Source organism: Rhyacophila brunnea, unplaced genomic scaffold, assembly GCF_057557595.1.
Source record: "Rhyacophila brunnea isolate RB1 unplaced genomic scaffold, BYU_Rbru_1.0 scaffold_9, whole genome shotgun sequence".
Taxonomy (NCBI): Eukaryota; Metazoa; Arthropoda; class Insecta; order Trichoptera; family Rhyacophilidae; genus Rhyacophila; species Rhyacophila brunnea.
The window spans coordinates 7,534,504-7,557,376 of NW_028233361.1; the positions used below are offsets into that span (position 1 = coordinate 7,534,504).

The window sequence follows — 22,873 nt, forward strand, 5'->3', positions numbered from 1 at the left end:
GAATATAATGCAACTAAAACTGGAAAAATTCTATCTTGGGTGTTTACTTCTTGAATTAGTTGACCCCAGGAACAACAAGTCCATTCCACTGCGTGAATATTATGCCGAGTCCACATTGGCAACATGTCGCCGGCAACCTCGTTAACTTTTACGATAAGTATGATAATTATCGTAAAATTTATCGAGGTTATCGCGCGACATGTTGCCAGTGTGGATCCGGCATTAGATGCACAAAACTTGAATAAAATATATTATAAATAAAATTTAAAAAGTACAATATAATTAATTGCGTCGACAGCCCTGGCGTCGCCCGCCAGTCGGATGGACTAATAAAAAAATAATGTGTCTAGTGACTGTATGTTAATAATTATTTTTAGGCACTCATGATATAAATTATTTCGCCCATTGGCTTTACATACAATAATGCTTCTTCCTACCACTTGTTTCACTAGTATAAAAGTGAAGTTGCGCAGCCAATAAAAAGTCACTTTCTTTTTATAATAGGCAGACACTAAATTCTACGTTTTAAAAAATATGCATTAGAATTAAACAATACCTATTATTTTTAATACGTAGGTCCTAAACATTACAAATAAACACTATTCATTAGTAATGTTTTTTGGATAGCACATGAAATAAAAATGTAGGTAGATATGTATGTCAACATCCTTCGTATATTTAGTTCTCGGACAATTTCAGGTTAAAAAGTTATTAATATATTATTAAGTTTATATCTTGGCTAACACATAATCAAAAAAGTTATCATATCCATCATATCAGTTGCAATACTTCACACCAAAGAACTGATAAACATATTGAATTTAGTAACATTTATTAGAAAGTACTATTTTTTGGTCTCCCCATAGCTTCACTTCACAAGCTTCACTTGGAGGGAGTTTATTGAGACAAATATTGGCGGCAACCTTTTTATATTAACTAGTAGACCAGTTATTATGGACCACATATTGTAAAAAAATCATATTTTCAATTCTCAAGGCCGATTCTGTAGAGCTTCCCCTTGTTTCGTTTTGCGACCCAAGGCAATATTTATTTATTTATTTAAAAAAAGACACGTTGAGCACACTACAAATTATTAATTCAAGACGTTCATAACATGCCATTTAGAATACAAAGTACAAGTAAATCAACTAGAGAAAAATAACAAGATGGAGTAAAAAAAAGTAAAAAATAATTTTATAGAAAAGAAATAAAATAAAAAAAAAATACAAATTAAACAATAAAATAGAATTTTTAAAACAGAATAGGTACATAGCTAATGCATCGCTAAAAATGTTTATATCTCTAGGTAGTGCATTGACCAGCTGCACAGCCCTCGCTATGGTGAATTTACGTGGTAGTGAATTATTAGGGGCCAAGAAGAGTGGATGGAGCTAGAAGAGGCCTTCATCCAGCAGTGGATCGACCCCGAATGACGATTAGGATGATGATGATTTCATCAATAGGCTAAAATCTTTCGTACCTACCCGTAAACTTATTCAACCAGAAATATACTTACTTATTTGAACTATTCAAACACAGTGACGTCCCGTGGGGGTAAGCAGATTGAGCGTCGCTTGGGGGCGGTAGTTACGCGAAGGGCGGCAAATCGAGAAGAATCATTATTTATATATAGAAATAGCTAAGCTAAGCTTAGTAATAACGGAAATATATTTCTATTAAAAAGTTAATAGTTACATACCTACGTATATAATTAAAAATTTATCCAAATATGTTTGCTAGTTTGGAAGTTGTCCGGCGAATTTTTAAATGTACCTATCTGAAAACGTAGACATTGTCTATTGAAGCAGATATGGCATTCAAATTAGATTTAGTGATAGGTATAGGTATATTTATCATGTTAGTAATGTATCCATACAACACATTTCTTAGATATTGGAGTCATGAAAGGATGCTAAAAAGTACTGTAAGTATAAAAATAATTGGCGGCATTTTGGCACTGCCTAGGGGCGGCATTTTGTCTAGGAACGTCACTATTCAAACATCAAATTTGATTATATTGTGACCATTCTGAAGTATTCGATATGACTACGAAAAATATTAATACATTACATAATCAGCTATTTCATAGTAAAATTAAAGTTTGTTAAATTGTAGAAAGAAGTAGAATACATTAGGTACCTACCTAGGTGCCTAGAAGCATGAATTGAATGAATGAATGAATGACATAGCATTGGTAATAAAAAATGCTATGTTTTTGTTGTTCGCTGATGTCTTCAAACTCTTTTTGGAAGTTGTCACCTTGGACGATTGTCGTCGGCTCCAACTTGATATAGATAATATATTAGATTGTCGCAGGCGTAACAAACTAGAATTCAATATTGATAATTGGAATCTTTTGTCGTTTACCAGAGCCTCAAAAGTGTTGTTTTTCCAATACTCGATGCATGGCAGAGTTCTGTCACGAATATCATCTATAAGGGATCTTGGCATTACGTTTGAGAGTAAATTGACATTTATTAGCCATATAGTTACCATTTGTAACAAGGCGCTTAAAATGTTGGGCTTCGTCATGCGTACTTCCCGGGTCATTTCGGATGTTACGGTATTAAAACTTTTATTTAATTCTTTAGTACGAAGCAGACCTGAGAGTGGGTCTATTGTTTGGGCACCGCATCAGTTGAAGTATGGCCTTATGGTGGAGAGGGTTCAGAAGAAATTCTTGAGACTCCTTTACTTGAGGTTGTATGGATACTATCCGTGGCTTTATCCAACTGACTTTCTCTTAGGCATGCTTACATACTGCAGTCTGCAATTTAGAAGAAATCTTTATTTAGCTACGTATTTTTTTCGACTTATACGAGGTATAAAATAAATGAGAACTCTGCCATTCTGGGCAGTGTCGACCTGTGTGTGATAACTATCTTAGAAATAGAGAGCATCAGTTGTTTATTCTCTCAAGGTGCAGAACCAACCTGCCACTGGTAATGCCAATTGGGAGGGCGATAACTATGTTCAACGAAATTGCTTCGGGTGTTGATATATTCTACCTACGTGAGGATGAGTATAGGTGGACGTTGTTTTATAAATTCTTAAAATAGAGCCTGCGGTGCACTTCCTTGTACCTATCTAATTAATATTTTTTTGTATGTACACATTTCTACTGTTTAATAACTTACTATAATATAATATGTCTATTCTGATCAATCTCTTTTTTATTTCTTACTTTAAATTGATATTTCTGTAAATTTCTGTAAAAATAAATAATTTGAATTGAATTGAAAAATCTTTCTTATAGATAATAATTTATGAGTAGGTAGGTACCTGCGTATCCATAAAATAATATTTAGGTACATTAATAATGTTTTTTAAATTACCAGTCTGTTTATCTTTGAATATTAAATAATTAATTAATTGGACACACAAAAATGTAATGATAAGTAAATGTTTATGAATTGTTTCATATGATGTCGCTAGATGTCTCTAGTAGAACTATAAAAAGGTATTTATGGACTGATTAGGTAGTAGGTATAGTAAAAAATGTAAAAAATATACCTAGTTGAGAAAAAGACAATTTTCGTGTTGAAATCATCAATTTGGTACCCATTTCATTTTTCACGGAAACAAAAAACCTAGTAATTACATAATATTATTATATTATAATTTTATTGTAGTAAAAATAATTATGTACTCAGCCTACTCTGTACCACCACCAAAATAAAAAAATAATACAAGATCAAATGTTTTTACATTCCCTACACAGATGTCGTTGATAAATTTTAATGCGGCAGAAATATTATTATATTATAATATTTTCATAGTAACAACATAATAATATTGTTATTTTATCTATAAATATAATTTTATTATTTTATCTATAAATATAATTTTATTATTATTCTATTCACATTATAAATTTAGAATAAATAGAAATAGGTATGTACTTACCTAATTATATTACGATTGAAAATGATACACAACAGTAAAATTGATAATTTTCTCTGCGGAAATAACAGTTTTTCTTATAGAAATTTTATTGAGAATATAAGAAAGAGATGAAAACTAAACTACATTTATATACCTTATTTTGTCACTCAACGGACATGTCCCGATAGCCGTGATCGTCTAGTGGTTAGGACCCCACGTTGTGGCCGTGGTAACCCAGGTTCGACTCCTGGTCACGGCAGCGGTAAGATCGCTGTCTCGGCGGGCCTATACTTTTTTGTTAATTTATATTTTTTTTTAATTTAAAACATGCCATACAATTAATAATAATATAAGACACACTATTCGTTGAAAATTTCGATGACGAGGAAACTATATGAAAATTTATAACATAACAGTCATGAAAAATTTTGTTTGTAAGTTAAATATTTTGCAATTTAATAAAAACAAATAGTATGTAGGTCGGGTACCTACTACTTAGGTGTTATTTATTTTATTCTAAAATATTTTTTTTAAAACTTGTTTATATTAAATTTAGTTATAGGTACCTAGCGAAAATTCATTTTAGTAAAATATAGTTGACTAGTTGAAAAGTCCTTGTGTCAAAATGTTTTATAAGAATATTGTACCTAGAATCTTTAAAAAATCTGTGAAGAATTAAAAAAACAATTAATAGATCCGGAAACAGAGTAAGAAATAGGAAAATCCTGTCAATTTTATTCTATGCACCGTCATGTTTGTCTATTACTTATAGTTTGTAGAATTATTTTATTATTTATAATTATAGGCAGGTACCTGACGAGATGAACAAGTGAGATGAGGTCACCTGAGATTTTTTTACCTGTTACCTTAATTTTCTACTTGGCAACACAAAATGTTCATGGACCAATCAAAAAGTTTCGGTTGTTTGTTGGTGCACTCCGACAGGTTATGTCCGAAAAACATAAACAACAGTGTCTGAATTCTTTTTATTTATGTGTTTATTTCATAATATTGTGCGCCCAGTTGGTAAAATTCAAAGCGGTTAATATTTTTTTTCGGTTGTGAACGTGTATTTTTGTGTAGTTTTATATAAATAAACTTCCTCAGTTACATTATCAGCAAACCAGGATGTAATCGAAATTTGCCGATATTTTATATAGTTTATCAGATTAATGTATATTTAAAATCATTCCATAGTATGATTTAAAGTTAACTAAACTGCTTTCAATCTGTTTAATTCATTTGTTTTTCGATTATACGATTACAGTGAATACCGTTTTATAAACTTTATTTTTATTGTTTATTTGAATACACTGCCATCTCTTGGCAAATATTTGTACGAGAGCGCGGAGAAATTTGAATGAGGGCAAGCAAAATGGCGGGCTAATGATTTCGATGAATTTTATAATAATTGTCTGCGAAGGGCTAAAAACAAATGATAGATACATATTAATCTTAAAAAATAGGGAGTGCGTGAAATGGGAACTCGAGTAGGTGGTGCTTGTTGTCCCACAATGGGCGCCGAGAGGGCTGGACTTCCAGGGTTGTTGAGAGATTTACAGAGACTTTCCGAAGACCAGGATACTGCAGATGTTGTTTTTCTCTTGGGACAGCAGGAAGAAAGAGTTTTCGCACACAGGATTATTTTAGCAGCAAGGTAAGATATTTAATTTACATAATAAAATAGATATATTATGTATTTTCTTCACTGCCAAAATATTGTAAAAATACTTATGCAGGGATGTACGTCATGATATTAAATTCGATATATTTACATAATTTATCGTGCTGCCATGTTAGAAGTATAATAAAATAATACTCCTAAGATTATAGTTATTGTGACCACACCGATGACCTATCTCGAGTGTGGAAGAATATGGGCTAAACTTAAACACGTGTCAAGAATACGATTGTCCTTCGTTCTGACAACTGTTCTCGGTTTATGCAGTGACGTTCATTCAATATTGGTGTATTTACGGTATTTGAAGGTTGCAATACACACAACTGCACGTCTATAATGTGGAGCGTAGTTATACGCAAAGCAGCCAAGCCACACAAACCTCAAACAGAGATAGAAGCACTTTTATGTAAACTGTGTTTCTTTAAATCCACAAAGCATATGTATAATATTTATACCTTTTGAATGATAGATATTATATATTTATATGATTTTGTGTAACTTATAAAGAGATAAAAGCATAAAATCTATGAAATTTTGGTGTTTTAGCAGTCCAGGCTGTTTTGTGCAAAACAAGTTTTTTAGAATGTTCATTCTTAAATGGAGCCAACTCTTATTTTATTTTTGCATCTATTTTCTTAAAAAAAAACCTTCTATGTTTATTCACGTATTATGGGAATTTCATAATTATTCTGAAAATAATTCGAAAAACTAGCAAATTATACATTAATATTTAGCTGCCTGGCACTAATTTTTATATGAAAAATCTGTATATCGTCTCTGTTCTGGCAGAAAACACTAACTGGAGAATACTAGTTTTGAGTAATTTGACTTTGCAGTTGTTGAAATGTTTGAAATGGTCTATCATGTGAGTTTATTAAGTAGGTAATCAAAAAAAGGATGACTTTAAAATAAAGAATGTTTATTTATTTAGAAGGTTTCCAGACGGTAAAGTTTGAAATAAGGAACATTTTGGTATAACTAACTCAATGTCATTTTATCGAATTAGTGTCTTCTGCCAGAACAGTGACGATATTATATATAATAAAATGAAAAACATATAATGTAATTGAGAAATTAATTGAATGTAGAAAACACACCTTACAGTCAGGATTTTAATAATTAGGTAAGTACATAATATTATCATGTGGCTGCTTTTTGCAGATCGAATATGGCATATTTTTAGAACGCATTTATAAGTATTACATTTTTGTATGACAGCAGCTTGGTTGCTTTATGCAAATCGAAAATGTCATATTCTGCGATTTGCAAAATCTTTAAAACGCATTTATATGAGATTTTTGTATGACAGCAGCTTGGCTGATTTGTGCAGAACGTAAAACAAACGTGTGAGATTATGGAAATAACAATAACTCATTTTTTTCAAAATTGTGGCTTGGCTGCTTTGTGTATAACTACGCTCATATTGTGTGGTTCATTTTCGTAGGTCACTCACACATTCAAAACCCTGCATAAAAATGTAGTATATTGGGATATAGCCTATCGGAATTCTATTTATTAATCTGTTCTGTGTGTTAAACAGATTAAAAACCGGTGGAAAATTGAGGAAGGAATTCGAATGATATTACTTTTGTGAGTAGATTCCTTTGGAGACTGCAAAATTTTCGCCTGCGGCGCTAAATTGCCTGAGTTATTCGTGTAAGTATATTATTTTTTGTTGCATCTATCCATTTAAGACAGCCATGCAGAAATAATAAATGTAAAAGGCATTAAAATTACTTATAAATTGACACGACAGGTAATAAAGAACGGCAATTTGAGCTGCTTACGGTCAGCGCTATACTTAGGTATAATATAGGTATTATCACTGGTTACTGATTTAATTACTAATTGTTTTTTTATGTTAATTTAGTAGGTAGGTTGGTAGGTATATAAACAAACGTCAATTTGTCAATGCATCTTTTTGTTTGTTTGATCGTTTAAAGTTTGAAGAACGTAGATTTCCAGGGGGGGCGTTGAGAAGTTTTTTTTGATACCTGCATGGCCCCCATATCCTAAAACGGACCCTCAGGCCTGGATCTTTGGCGGGCCCTTTTACCTATCGCTAAGGTTAAAAGCAGTGTGATACTCGATAGTAGCGTTTTCATAATTCTACACGTGAACTATCATTTATGTATATGAATCACCATATCACATTAAATTGTATCGTACAATATATATATGGAAGTAAAATAGCGCCGCAGGCGACTTTGTAATATATATATAAAATTTGTGATAATATGTGTCTATCTCACTTAGCTGGTCGACCCGTCACGCCGGGCTTCCAGGCTAGGACCCTGTCAGCCCCCCCCCCCTTATGCGGGCCATGGTCACTTGTGTCAAACATCACAAGGACAGCGATCTCAAACACGCCCTCAAATCTTATAGGAATAGGCATATTTTATTGATTCCTGATTTGTTCTGAAATCTCCAATAATGAGTAGGCAAGTACTTACTTCTTTTTAAATAAAATTGTATATTTATACACGAAATAAAAAGGATATTATTTAAATCAGGGCTTTTTTCCATTTAACGCGGTGGAACGGCGTTCCGGCACCTTTTTTCACGGTTTTATTTCAAAATCAATTAAACGAAAAAATATTTGCGCTTATGTAATTACAATAATAATTCATTAAAATGATAAAATAAGGTACAGGTGGAAGCCATTTTGAATGTTGGCGTGTTAGTGTTAGTGAAGTAACCGTATAGTTTAAATAGCAAACCTGCGTATGTAACTAGCTTCATACGTATGTCTTTGCGTATTATGATTTTGACAGTTTGACGTTTATCGCATGGCGGCATCTGCGTATATTGTTGTTTACGTTTGTTTAGTCAGTTTGTGTTACGATTACGTGTTGTGCAACTATTTTATATATTATTTAGTGCAACCCCAAGTTTAAATATGAAAAAAATTTCCTGTTACTTCTCAACCACCGGCAGCGGCGCCGATTCCGCAAATAAAAAGCTCAAAACAGTAACAGAAACGATGACAGAAGATATGGAAATATCGGTACATGTAGATGTTCCTGAATCATCTCGAGCTGATCTCGGGGATCAAGGTCGAACTCAAAACGATTGGCCAGACTGCTGGTCATTAGATCAAAAAAACGATTTTTGCTCAAAAAACGAATGGTTAAACGTACACAAAATGAAACTTGCTGCACAATTTGCAGAAACGTTGGAACTCTTGGAACTGAAACGACAATGGGAATGAAAATATCCAAAGAATGGGCCAATAATGAAATCACGTATTCTGGGAAAGAGAGGAAGCTACAATTGGGGTCACTTCGAAAAAAATTTTTCGATCTCAGAGGATCTATTGCACACAAAGCAGCGTTAAAAATCATTTCTGAAGCCAAAAAAAAGCAGATTGAAAATACTTTTTTAAAATCGTTATCTCGCGAAAAAGTAATAACAGCAAACATTTTTCGAACTGCATATAAAGTAGCTAAGGAAAATCAATCATTCAATATGTTTGAAAGTGAAATTAATCTCCAAGAACTAAATGGGATCGAAATGGGTCATATTCTCCATTCCACTAACGCATGTATTAACATTGTAAATCATATATGTGATGAAATGAGAAAAAATGTTTTCAAAGAAATTGTTCAATCGAAAAATATAATTTCTTTGATAATTGATGAGTCTACCACCATAAGCCAAAAAACCACCCTCATTGTGTATGTTCGATGCTGTGTCGAAAGTGTTGGAATGAATTCACCAATTAATTTGTTTTTGGATTTGATTGAACTTAAAGACGTAACGGCGAAAGGAATATTTGAATCATTACTCCAATCTCTTGATTTATATGGGATGACAGAAGAATATTTAAAAAAATATTTAGTTTCGGTTGCATGCGACGGCGCTGCTGTGATGTTAGGTTCTAAAAATGGAGTGAAAAAATTGCTGACAGAAAAATTTCCTTCTATTATAGTTTGGCATTGTACTAATCACAGATTAGAATTATCAGTAAGTGATGTTGTAAAGAAAATTTCAGGGATCAATAGATTCAAATCAATTATTGATAAACTTTATGTTTTATACCACGCGTCGCCGAAAAATAATAGAGAGTTGCATTTATGTGCAGAATCACTAGGCGTAGAGGTACTGAAAATCGGAAGAGTTTTAAGTACCCGATGGGTGGCATCTAGTTTTCGTTCAGTTTCGGCTGTGTGGAATAATTATGAATCCCTTGTGCGTCATTTTGAAGAAGCGATGAATGACCCTACAAGAGATAAAAATGACAAGTGTACTTACAGTGGCTTAAAGAACAAAATAACATCAACAGCATTTTTATTGTATCTAGCATTGATGTGCGACGCTCTCCAAGAATTGTCGGAACTTAGTTTGGACCTACAAAATCGCAATGTGAACCTTTACATTGCAAATCGAAAAATAAATGAACTCGTTCAAGTTTTTGAAGAAAGAAAACAGAATTTTGGACCCTATTATAAATGTGCTGCAGCTGCTATAAGCAATCTGCATTTTCGTGGAGTTTTACTTCATGAAAAAGTTTCTAAAAATGATCCTCCTATTGATCCGAAAATATTTTATTCCACGTTGAAAACCTCAATTGAAAAAAGGCTGCTAGATAATAAAGATGTTAAGTTTGCACTTTGGGCTCGCGTACTTGACCAAAAATATTGGCCTGAAGACATTGATAATCGGTTGACATTTGGAGAGATGGAAATTAGAAACATTTCGATCAGGCTACAACTAGATGAACGAGAAATGATTCGTGGATTTCGCGAATACATTCTCGAAAAGACATATTCTGAAAAACTCTTGCGTTTGGTATATGCTCTGAATTCTATTCCCATTTCTTCAAGTGAATGTGAACGGGGGTTTTCGCAAATGAATCTTATTATTACCCCAACAAGAGCTTCGTTAAACACTAAAACAGTTTCGGCACTCTTGTTCATCAAACTCGTGGGCCCACCCTTGACATTTTTCGATCCTTCAAAATATGTTGATAGGTGGTTACTTAAAGGAAGACATTCGGCCTTAGACTCCAACACTAAGAAAAGGAATCGAGATGATGTATCAGACGAGAATTGGAAAAAACTTTGGAAATCACTCTAAACTTTTATTCAAGTTCATAAATAAATACATTACATATGTATTTACAATTATATTTTAAATTTAGTCTTATTTAGTCTTATTTGTACAATATATTTCAAATATAAAGTATGTATTTTATTGTTTCTGTAGCTTTGTTTTGACTAAAATAAAAAATTATCGTAAAAATCAACCTTTTTTGTGCGCTTCGTGGCATAGCTCCTTTAAATTTCATTTAAGTGACATTTGAATATAATTTTATTTAGTAAAAAGCTTGTCATGAAGTGAGTTCCGGCACCTTTTTTTTTTAAAAAAAAGCCCTGATTTAAATTAAATTTATGAACAGAAGGAAATCATAATCGATCTTTTTTAAGTTAGGTATTATGTTTTTGAATGACGGGTGTTTGTTTACTTTCTCCGGGAATCAATAAAAAGTAAAACAATATTAAATTTAATCATTGAAATTTTTTAGGGTCTCCGTGTCTGGATTCCCCGAAACATTTCCCCTTTTAGAAGACTAAGTTCATTACGCGCCGCTGTATAGATATGAAAGGACACTGTAACAGGATCACAATGGCTTTTAGAACCTACATTTTGTAAATTCGACTCTGCCTCCCTCAAAATATAATCCAATAATACCTTTAAAAGGGACGCTATTCACTGATGTTTATAGGTAAATGTGGGATATCTCTACTGTCATATTGTTGAATAACATTCGAAGTTTTACGAACCCACAAGTGCAGGGTTGATCAGGACGTTTCCACCATTTGGACCCTTGTCAAACGCAATCTTGAATACTCTTCGAAACGAAAGAAAACATTTTGTTAGGCTTAGGAACATAGAAGCCAGACGCACTGACTACTTTTCAGCTATTTTCAGCTTTTAAGCTAAAATCACATCAGTTGACTGAAAATAATTAGAATTGAGGTCTTGACGATGACACATAATAATGTTAGTGTTTTTTCGAGTACATATCTATTGCGGTTATGGTATGGATCTTTGATGTTATTTGTGATGATTTTTTTTTATGCTTTGGCTAGTATTTTATAAGTACTTGATTTGTGTGAAATTCATTTTTTATGATCTTGACATAACGTCGCTATAGGATTTGTTTCCCGAATAGACCAAATGTCAATTTTACAGGAGACGAAAAACAAATTTCATTGTCGTATATTTTAATATCAGTAGATGTATCAATCATTCTTTCTATACTGTAAGATTGCAACATTATCTAAGAATAGATTCCAAGAATAATATACTGGTATAAATCATTAAATGCACAGAAAATACGTTTTATTTACAAGTACTCACTGTGGATATTCGGGAAATTTTTAGCGCTCTCTCAGAATAATGGATATTCGGGACAAAACATGGACGTTCGGGATTTAAGACCGTAGCGTATTGCTGCACGGCCCACAGATTACTGAGTGGTCAAAAAGTACGCGCCTCAAATGTTATATTTATTTACATGATAATTGTTAATAATTACCTCTACTATTTAAATACTTAATGATCTTAATTACCCAAGTTCGTATGTAATAATAACATGCGGCAATCGCTTTTTCGGTTTTTTTCGGATTAAGTAATAAAATAGTTTTTAAGTAATTAACTATTTTTTTATTGAACGAATAATTCACAAGATTTAAGAATGTACCATTCTAATAATTGAACATACTTACATAATTTTTTAAAATCACTTCTGAGAAAATATATTATACGGTACTACTTCAATTACTAACCGCCGTCACGGTCATTTCTCCAATATTTTATGATGGCAGGTACTTACTCGTACTTGCTAACAATTTTATATTAATACTTTTTCCAAAAAAAAATAAATCTATTTATATATCTTTATACTACTTCAATTACTACCCGCGTCATGGTCATTTCTCCAATATTTTATGATGGTAGGTACTTACTCGTACTTGCTAACAATTTTATATTAATACTTTTTCAAAAAAAAAAAATCTATTTATATATATCTGTATATTATTATATCTATATATTTCTATAATTGGCAATTAAACTTATTACAAACCACCAAATAAATATTATATATTTACTATTGTAAGGAATAACAACACAAAATAATAGCATGTATAAATTAATTACCATTGGCTGCTAATATTAGGTAGGTACCAATATCCTAAGTATATAATATCCACCAAATAAATAGTTACTAACATACATATTAAATTAAATTAACTATCAGCGCATTCAAAAATAAATAATAGCATCGCCTTTATTTTCATAGAAATACCTAGATTAAAAGTAAAATAAAGACAAACAATATTTGATTAATAATAATTTGAGATAATAATTATTTTTTACGTCATAGTAGTTGCCGGGTCATACTGTAGAATTCATATAACCGTTGGGATTTTGTGTCATTTATCAAAACAAAATGCAGTTATTTAGGTTAAAATACTCACTTCCACAACTCTACTGTAAGTTCAGGGCGAACTGGTGATGTATCAGCTATGAATGATCTCCTCAAATTTGATGAATTCACTATTAAAACAATAGTAACGTTAAAAACAATATCAATAAAACGAAATTTGAAAGAAGTCTCCAGACGGCCGAAAAATATGGAAGTGGGCGTGATTGTTTTAGAGCTAGACAGCGTGAATGTGGGAGCGAGATGCACGGCGTGAGCGCGGTTTGATTGGCTTAAGTCATATTCGGGAAATAAACACTCAGCCACAGATATATTTCGACCGAAATTAACTTGGATATTCAGGTACGAATAGTTGGACATTCGGGAGAACACCACGGAGTAATTGTAACTTAACATGGCGTATTCGGGTTTTTTTAAAAAATATCTCTGTTCCTAGATAAAAATATATTGTTTTTATAAATGATTTCGGTAGAGTTCGATAAAAGAAATTGAACTGCATTAAAATGTCGATTTCGACAAAAATGGATATTCGGGAAACAAATCCTATAGCGACGATAATTTACCGGTTTGAACTGTTTCGAAGCCCCATTTTAATATGTTTTAACGAATCGATTGCGTCATGTGCGTTAAAGAAAATCGACGCTGCTGCTGAGACTTCGTTACACAGATGCTAGTGTAGCAGAAAATGTATTTCTTTTTTATTAAAAATTGATAACATTCCTTCAATAAATTGAAAATCCTCATCGTTGACAGTACATGCCTATTTTCGATGGAATTCAATGGAATTCGATGGAATTTATATTAATATTTTTAATTTATAGTGATTTAACTTATTATTCTAATATCACTGGTATGGAGTGAGATTCTACATTTTTTGCATCTCTTAGTGGCAACTAGGTGTTTCTTGATATTGTTTATTATGATGATGGCTGTGGTTTGGATTCTCGTGTCCGGAAACTTGTACGTATGCAGTTCGCCGTATCTCACTTCACCGTGAAATGTTGTATCGGAAATATATGGACATATATTAAAGACCGTCGCACATCTTTGGGTCGAAATATAGTACTGACATAAAATTCATGCCTAAATAAAACACGATTCTTGTCGGTTTACACTTTACAGGACTCCAGCAGCAAACAAATTTAAAAAATAGCCGATATACTGGATTATTTGTTAGGTTAGGATAGGTTTTCATTCTTGAATTCATGAATTTTGACAAAATCAGCTATGAAAATTGAATTAATGTTCATATTGAATCGAATAAAATTGGAGACCGTGTGGAATACGCCATACGGTCATCTCTTTCGGATAAGGAAGCTCACGGCACGATACAGTGAAATATTTAACGTACAATCGTGGATTCTGTGGATATTTCTATAGGGTCATCTTGCGAGTGGACGAATACTTATCAAATATGTGTTGGTATGTTTTTTGTTTCTTTTCACATATTTTATCAATTGGGTTATGTATTTGATACTACTCTAAATCAGTGGCGAAGACTCCATACTAGGCGATTATTTAAAGCCTACCTTCTATAATTTTTATTTTCATGTTGACGTATTTATATAATCACAGATAATAATATATTCAATATGCCCAAAGACATCTATCGTAAAATTGTCATAATTTTACGACCTTTTCCCATATTTCAATAAGCACCATCTATGGCATCTCTCGAAAGTTAAAAAATAGAACACACCGCGTTTCGCTTCACATATTGTATAGGATTATTTTCGCGTGAAACGACGGGTTTTTCAATATGAAGTTTTTTTCTCATTATTTCAAAATGTCTGGCGTCCCGCATACAAATGTACAAGCTGTTTCGTTAGCGCTTACGTCGCGAGAGCGCATTTATTCAAAATAATTAATAAGAAGATAATTAAATTTTTTTTTTCTATGGGATTAAATCACATAAATATGTATTGATTGTTGTTAAAAATATAAAATAATTTATCTCGTGATTTTTATTTATTTATTAGTTCACTCGTTAGACAATTAAGATATTATCTGATATTGTACCTACCGAAGTCTGTGTTTTAAATATAGAAGTATTTTAAAATGTCTAGTTTTACGGGTTAAATTATAAATTGTTATTGAACATAATACATACAATACAGCAACGGATATTTTCATAGATGAGGTAATATATTTTGAGCGTAAATGTTACGTTTATAAATGTTTAGGAAAATAGATAAGTAATTCAAGCTAATTGCTTATTTTTATGAACTAATTATAACAAACCAATTAAGCTTTTGAAATTTCTTCGTTTTAGCGTACCTATTCATCAGTAGTAATATTGGGTTATCTTCTTATTTCCCGCAAATATATTTGACATGCATGGTTACTCCCACAGCCTACCTCTTTCAAAAAGTCACCCTTCGCCACTGCTAAATATATACTACTATGAGTTTTACTCTGGTGTACCTATATACATACCAACATCGTATAGGAATATTCAGACACAATATCAATTAACTTACTTAATTAATCGCATTTTACCCACGTGAAGTATTTTTGGGAAACATCAAAAAATATTCTTCATCTTTTGATGCCTTGATTGATTTTTGATGATTTGTCTCAGTGCATTCGTGGTCTCTTTTCACTTCGGTTAGGCCTTAAAACTCGCATTCCAGGTACATTGTAAACTCATTGAGTCGCCCATATGTAACCGCCGCATGTCACTTCTCGCGCGAGGTCGAGGTACGATATGATACAGATGCAGATGACCTCATCGAGTCGTTCACATGCACTCGCGACGTATCGCGGCGAGACTCGTGTCATCTGGACAAGCTCTTGCCAACGAGGACTATTTTTTAGTATTCGTGTATCTGGTATGCGCAGCTGAAGTTTTATGAAAGTGGAGAGTTTCGAATCCTGATACATCTGGTAAAACTCATCATTAACTTGATCCCACACCGTATCCTGATTTCGGGGTCGTTATAATCGTCGCAGAATTTTCCTCTCGGATCATTCCAGCTGGTTTCGCAAGTAGCGTTCACGATTTAGAACCATTTCACACGGGACACCTATGGCCTGCCACCGGTGTGTCGAGATACCGCATTTACATATCATAAATGAACGCGACACTCTTGTGTCTACGTCTGAATGCGCCCATTCAGTTATGTGTAAATGCAGCCACTCGACACACCAGTGGTTTGACACATGTCCACATGTGAAACCGCTAGTACTGTGCATGGTGCAGGTACATATTTAAAAAACGAATCATTGTTTTAACAAAGTACAAAACAAAAAAAAGTATAAGTACTTAATGTATTTTTTAAGAAGCCCTGCAATAATTTTACTTCCACAATTTCGGGACACAAAAAATATCCCACATTTTCCCAGTAGGCATCTAAATATTAATATTCAAGTACGTACGTATATTTATTAGGTACCTACCTGACCATAACGAGATCTTATTAGTGAGCAAGTACAGCTTTTATTAGACCCGTAAAATTAAAGCTCGCTGCCGCCCATCTCTTATGGTGAAACATGAGAGAATAGGCGGGTGGCGTGTCTCCTTGCTAATGGACAAGTTATTACCATACAAAGGGGGGCGGAGGCGCCTTTCGGAATCCGCCCGCCTGCTTCGTTAGCTCAACCGGCTCTGGAACACTGCTTCGGCGTTTCTCAATTCACCCCTGCATTTAATTTTCACTGTGTGTATATTGGTATCTCAGTTAGTTTATAGTGTGTACGCTATGATTCCACTGAAGATTATTCAATTACTTGCTAATCCATTCGTCAATGTTATTGATAAAAATACTCATTCAAAGACATAACTTTTTTATATTGCTGGGTTCAGTGACGTCCCTAGGTAAAGTGTCGCCCATCGGCCAACTCAAAATACCGCTCCATACCACTTTTTAATATTAAATTCATTACCTAATATTGAATAGGCAATTTAAAAAAAATCTGATACACAAATATGGCTGTCATCGGATTCCTGTAACCCAGGTTTCAATTATAATATTATTTATTAAATATTCATGTTTCACGTACAACTAATCGGTACCTGCATATAATATGATTTCGTAATGTTATGAGATAGCGGATCTGCAATTTCATAACATTACGAATTAATATTATTTCATAATCATTTTAACATATTATTTCATAGTGCGCCATTCAATAAATAGCGGTTCAGAATCGATTGGACATCTCAGTTCATTACAAGTTTCTTTTAAAGACATAGTGGACCGAATTACCGTTCTATTTATTATATTGCATCGATGATTGTGTCTTTGTAGTTATTCGAAACAGTAAATAAATTCTCACCTCCTTTCATCATCACAAACAACTAATGCCGTCTTTCATCTGCAATATCTATCCTCCACCGAACCACTGAATACTTACACAAATTTACTAACGCTCCACCGAGAAACCTACCTATAAAGTACATAACTATTCTTTAGCCTTGTAGCAAAAAAATATTATCTCTATCTATATCTATAAAATATACTCAAAATCTGAAATATTTCAATTAGTTCTTTAATTAGCGACATACATATATGCCGACATTTCTCCCTTAATTCCGACATAGACATCTACATACCAGCGTTTCATGTTTCATGGTTGAAAAATAATCATGTGTACGAAACCTGTCCCCTAAAGTAATACTGATATAATATCCTTAATTTATCGATCCATCAGATATGCCACACTTAAGCAACGCGTGATCTGCTTACTTCCACGTCATTGACTGGCTCTTGGTTGTATTGGATGATTACTAGGATATTGTCATATTATATGCTTATCGTGTTTCTGACCCAACGTTTCAAAGCAGTGAGTGCTGTTAACCCAGTGTAATCATTTGGTTAGGAACAGGCAACAGAATACATGCACTGCTAACCCAAGAAATAAACATCAGAATTCAAAGTTGCATTGATTAATTGATTACTATTATACAGTATATTGCCATCCTGTGACTTCTTGTGTGAGTATGTAGATCAGGGGTAGTCAACCTTTTTATTCCTACCACCCACTTTTGTATCTCTGTTAGTAGTAAAATTTTCTAACTGCCCACCGGTTCCACAGTAATGGTGATTATAAAATATGGAAGTAACTATACTTTATAAAATTTATAAAGCAGAGTTACAGCAAGCAAATACTTTATGTCAGACTTTCGCTAAGTTTGGCAGAATAAATCTTTATAAGACAACTTACTATAGGTAAATCTATCTTTTATTTATACTTTGCATACATAGAAGCATGAAGTCTAATGAAATTACATTTATTTAATTAAATTATTAATGAGATCCCTGAGGCTGATGCCGTGAAACTAAATACTGGATATCTGGCTCAATTTTTGTGAGGAACAAACGAATGTATCCTCTTTCGGAAATATTCAGGCGGGGTCTTTCTTTGGTCATAAAAATTATGATTAACAGCACTAAAGCCTGATTCCACAAGATATTAGGTAGGGAAAGGTATCAATAAATTGAATATCATTTTCCACATATTTAGATATAAGACGGCATTTTTTTGAAAACATAATGAAAATGTTTTTAAAACCCCCACCGCCCACCATGAAAGCTGGAACGCCCATTAGTGGGCGGTAGGGACCAAGCTGACTATCCCTGAATTGTAGATCATGCACCACTTAGGGGCGAAGAATAGAATAAGAAATAAAGGAAGCAATCCAAATAATATTACAACTTTTGAGTATATGTTTTCGCCTGTGGGGTTGGCAAATCTTCTCTAATTTGGACATCACCAGTTACCAGTTAGTATAAGTGAATCTATATTAATTTCTAAAAATGGAAAGAGGGCGAAATATTTAGTTTGCAGGGACGTCACTGCTGTCATCACTTTTCAAATACACTTAAGATATTGGTTTATTTAAAATATAGGTCTTCTCAAAGAATTAATAGAAACTTACAATTTTATTAAAGATACAGAGATATTTCCGTTATTAGGTACTACGTTTAGGTACCAATTCCTATATATATTTAATGATTCTCCTCGATTCGCCGCTCTTCGAGTAACTGCCGCCCGCAAGCGACGCTCAATCTGTCTACCCCTACGGGACGTCACTGCATTTGAGCGTGGAAAGAAATTTAAGACAAGTCATGTGTATTCAACCAATTTCATAATTTTATAAATAAATTTTTGAAATATTATTCTGTAAAGCGCTGGTGGCCGCAGCAAAATCCTCTGGTGGCCGCACATGAGAACCACTGGTATAGAGTATTTTAAAAATATACCTACTTTGCTACTTGGGTTAGGATTAGACTGTCGATTATTTTCAATATTTTAAACGTCAAGAACGCATTTGGGAACACTTTGGTTCATTATTACGAAATGATGGTGTATTCGAAACTTTTAATTGAATCATAAATATACCCCCCTGATGTGGCAGTCGACTAACACAATTACGGCCAACTCCATTAATTTATTGAAACATCGGATGTAATTTGTCAAAGATAAGTTTGAACTTTAATTCGCAGGTTTAATCCGAAGCCATTAATCTCGAATGGATAGGTACACTGAGGAAATTTCTTAAAGTTTTGAATACATTTCTCGGTGGCAACACTTAATTATTGTAATGTCGCAGTTTCTCCACGATATAATATTATATTAACATCAGCTATTGTTGCAGATTCGGGTTTTCATTGTTAGCTAGTAGGAAATATTGCTTTTGTACCGCGTTATCTGTTATAACATTATTTCATTTCGATTAATATTTGCGATAGCAGATTATTATTCAAACACGCATGATGAATATTTGCTAAAAGCTTCAGTGTTATGAAACGAAATGGAAAATTTAATACAGCCGTGCGCTATTGAATATTGCCGGATGTATACAGCGGCGCCAATATGTCTAGTTTGTGCGAACTAGTTGTTATTTTATTCACTTAAATGAGAACTGGATTATGAAAAAAATGGTGAAGGCACTTAATGAAATTAGTGTAGTGAAAAAGTAGTGCAGTAATACAAGTGAAACAAACACCCTGGCTTTGAGATTTTAAATTACATACATATTAAAATTTATTTATTTACAAATTCAAAACGTTCACAACATGACATTATTTAATACATTGGACGCTAAAGACGCGTGTAACGATTAGGTGGCCATTATATATAATTAGCATGCTATTTAAATGTATAATTATATAGTCAGCAGTCAATGTGAAACAGATAAACAGTATTAAAAAAAAGAATTATACGAATAGCCTCGTGGGTCCCAGGTTAGAATCCTGGGTCTGGCAAATACACATAGTTATTGTTTTTCAATTTATGTTTGAGTCGAGTCAGAGTATGGACCTAATAGCTTGAACAAATGTCTAATATCCATTTCTCCTAAAAACAAAATTTTTTAATACAAACCTCCACTCTGTGGAGGCCCATAATTATGATCTTATTAGGATCGGACATGGTCGGATGCATTAGAACAATAGGAGTAAATTCAAAAAAGTATAGATATCGAAGTACGCCGAATGAGCTAAGTAAACCCTATTTTAAAAATGTATAAAACAACGTCCTCCTATGTCCATCCTCACGTATTTTAACCTCAACGGAAATCAAATCAGGAGCCCCCAAATGAAAGCCAAATGTCTTACGCACTCGACTACGATGGCTAGAGAGTGAGACAGTCCGCATCCTTGTAGACGCAAGGATTTTATCACTTCAACGGTGCTACAAAAGCGAGCTACGCGCTATAGACTTCACATGGTGAGAGGCGCAAGACGTGGTGATGGACCGATGAATGTTACGCAACCTTGTAGAGCATAATAAGGTGAAGTATGTAATAAATTACCATAGAAAATAAATCTCTGAGAACAAAACTGCAAAGATGCAACGCAAAAAATCATGCATATAAATTCTAATGGATTTAGAATTTAAGATTTAGATCCATTAGAATTTAAATTAAAATTCCATGAAGTACCTTTGGTTGATAGTATTAATATCTTGCATATATGTAATTTAATAATCAGCGATAGTAACCTTTTTCTATCTTCACTTTTATATACTTATTAAAACTCCGTTTCTTTATAATAAGTTTTCATCAACGTTTTTATAGTGCGAACCGGTTGATATATAAAATACATCGATACCACCCAGAAGATAGAATAATTAAGTTGTAAGTTGAGTTACCGCGATAGTTGGTTAGGCAAACTACTTAGGTAGGTTAACTAATAAAATTATATTAGGTTACTAGTATTACGGGATTATGGGTGCAAAGTTAGTACCAAGTTGACATACGATTTCTCTTTGATTAAAATTTATATGCATATATACGGTAGAACGTTTTATGCCTTGATAACTCAATAATATCAAATTTGACTGTTTAATCTGAGTGAATATTTTCTTGGCCAAAATTCTGATCCCGGGATTTCGGGATTACAATTTGACAATCCCAAGATTGGCATTTTTCCCATTGTTAATATAAAATTTTTATATTTACAAATAATATTGATAAAATCGGTCAAAAATAAATCTAGTATAATTTATACGATATAAGACATTTATTGTTAATATTGTATACTTTCAATCTTGGAAATACATAAGTTTAATGGAGTAAATAATGTTGTAATATAAATAATAATGTGAATTTAATATGAGGTTGCTGTTCCTGATAGTAAAGACTTAATGAATGGGTTAGCGAGATTTAAAATAGTAAAGCAAATCATGGTGTACCTACTTATGGCCTTTCCGCTTCATCAATCTAATTAATCAGCCAAATATGAAACTGCCGTAAAACGTATAACGTACGCGGCGCACGAATAAGTGTCCCACGATGAACTGCATACGTACAACTTACATGTAACCGATTATTTTATATTTTATAAAAATAATTTAATTTTGCCAACGACAGATGTTGTACACCTATGTAGGAATGTACCGGTAGTCCCAGAAGTACCCGACCTGACGTATAGATAGCAGTTGTTGTTTGAGAATAATAACCATGATAGAAAGTACCAACCTTATAAAGCCTAAATTTGAAGTTTGACGACGCTACGTTCTTCAGTAATTATTTGTCAGCCATCAACAGTGAACGCTCTCAGTGAATTTGTATACATGGAAAAAAATTGGTCATATTTATGTGATACAATACTTTTATTTGAAAGGCTTCAGTCCAACCAATATCAAAGCGGCGCTAGATTCTACTCTGGGGGTGTCTGCTCCTTTGTTTAAAATAGTAACATATTGGGTGGCTGAGTTTAAACGAGATCGGACGAGCTGCCACGCCAGAAATGGTGACGAAAATCCACAAAATGGTATTGGATCAACGTCGACTGATATTGCGCGAGCTAGCAGACATGGTAGGCATTTCAAAAAGTGCTGCACATCACACATTGACTGATAATTTGGACATGTGAAAGCTGTGCGCAAGGTGGGTGCCGCGATTACTCACAATGGAACAAAAACAGCATCGTGAGGATGTTTCAATCGAGTGTTTGGCAAAGTTTCACAGCAATAAAGCAGAGTTTTTGCGTCTATTCATAACCATGGATGAAACATGGGTTCACTTCACACCTGAGACAAAAGAACAGTCAAACTGAAAGGGGAGAATCGGCTGCCAAGAAGGCGAAGACAGTTCCACCTGCAGGCAAGGTCATGGTGTCAGTTTTTTGGGATGAGCGTGAGGTAATTTTCATTGATTATCTTCAGAAAGGAAAATCAATCAACGGCGTGTATTATGCAAACTTATTGCAGCATTTGAGTGATGAAATCAAGAAAAATCAACCGCATTTGGCGAAAAATAAAGTTTCGTTTCATCAGGACAATTCATCAGTTCACACATCCGTTATCGCGATGGCCAAAATCAATGAATTAAAGTTTGAATTGCTTCCTCACGCACCCTATTCACCAGATTTAACCCCCTCGGATTATTTTCTTTTTCCAAACTT

General features: G+C 33.3%; 1 protein-coding gene and 1 non-coding gene across 2 annotated transcripts in view; both read left to right on the forward strand.

Moving 5' to 3' along the window:
• Positions 1-4,072: 4,072 nt before the first annotated feature.
• TRNAH-GUG (transfer RNA histidin (anticodon GUG)) lies at positions 4,073-4,144 on the forward strand. The gene has a single exon. It is a non-coding gene; the product is annotated as a tRNA-His (tRNA).
• A 650-nt stretch (positions 4,145-4,794) lies between these two features.
• The window catches only part of LOC147063227 (uncharacterized), a 103,857-nt gene continuing 85,778 nt past the window's right edge, over positions 4,795-22,873 (forward strand). The window contains exon 1 of the mRNA XM_085959756.1: positions 4,795-5,542. Within this exon, the coding sequence (XP_085815882.1) occupies positions 5,364-5,542 (179 nt within the window). The 5' untranslated portion in view covers positions 4,795-5,363. The remainder of the gene's footprint in view (positions 5,543-22,873) is intronic.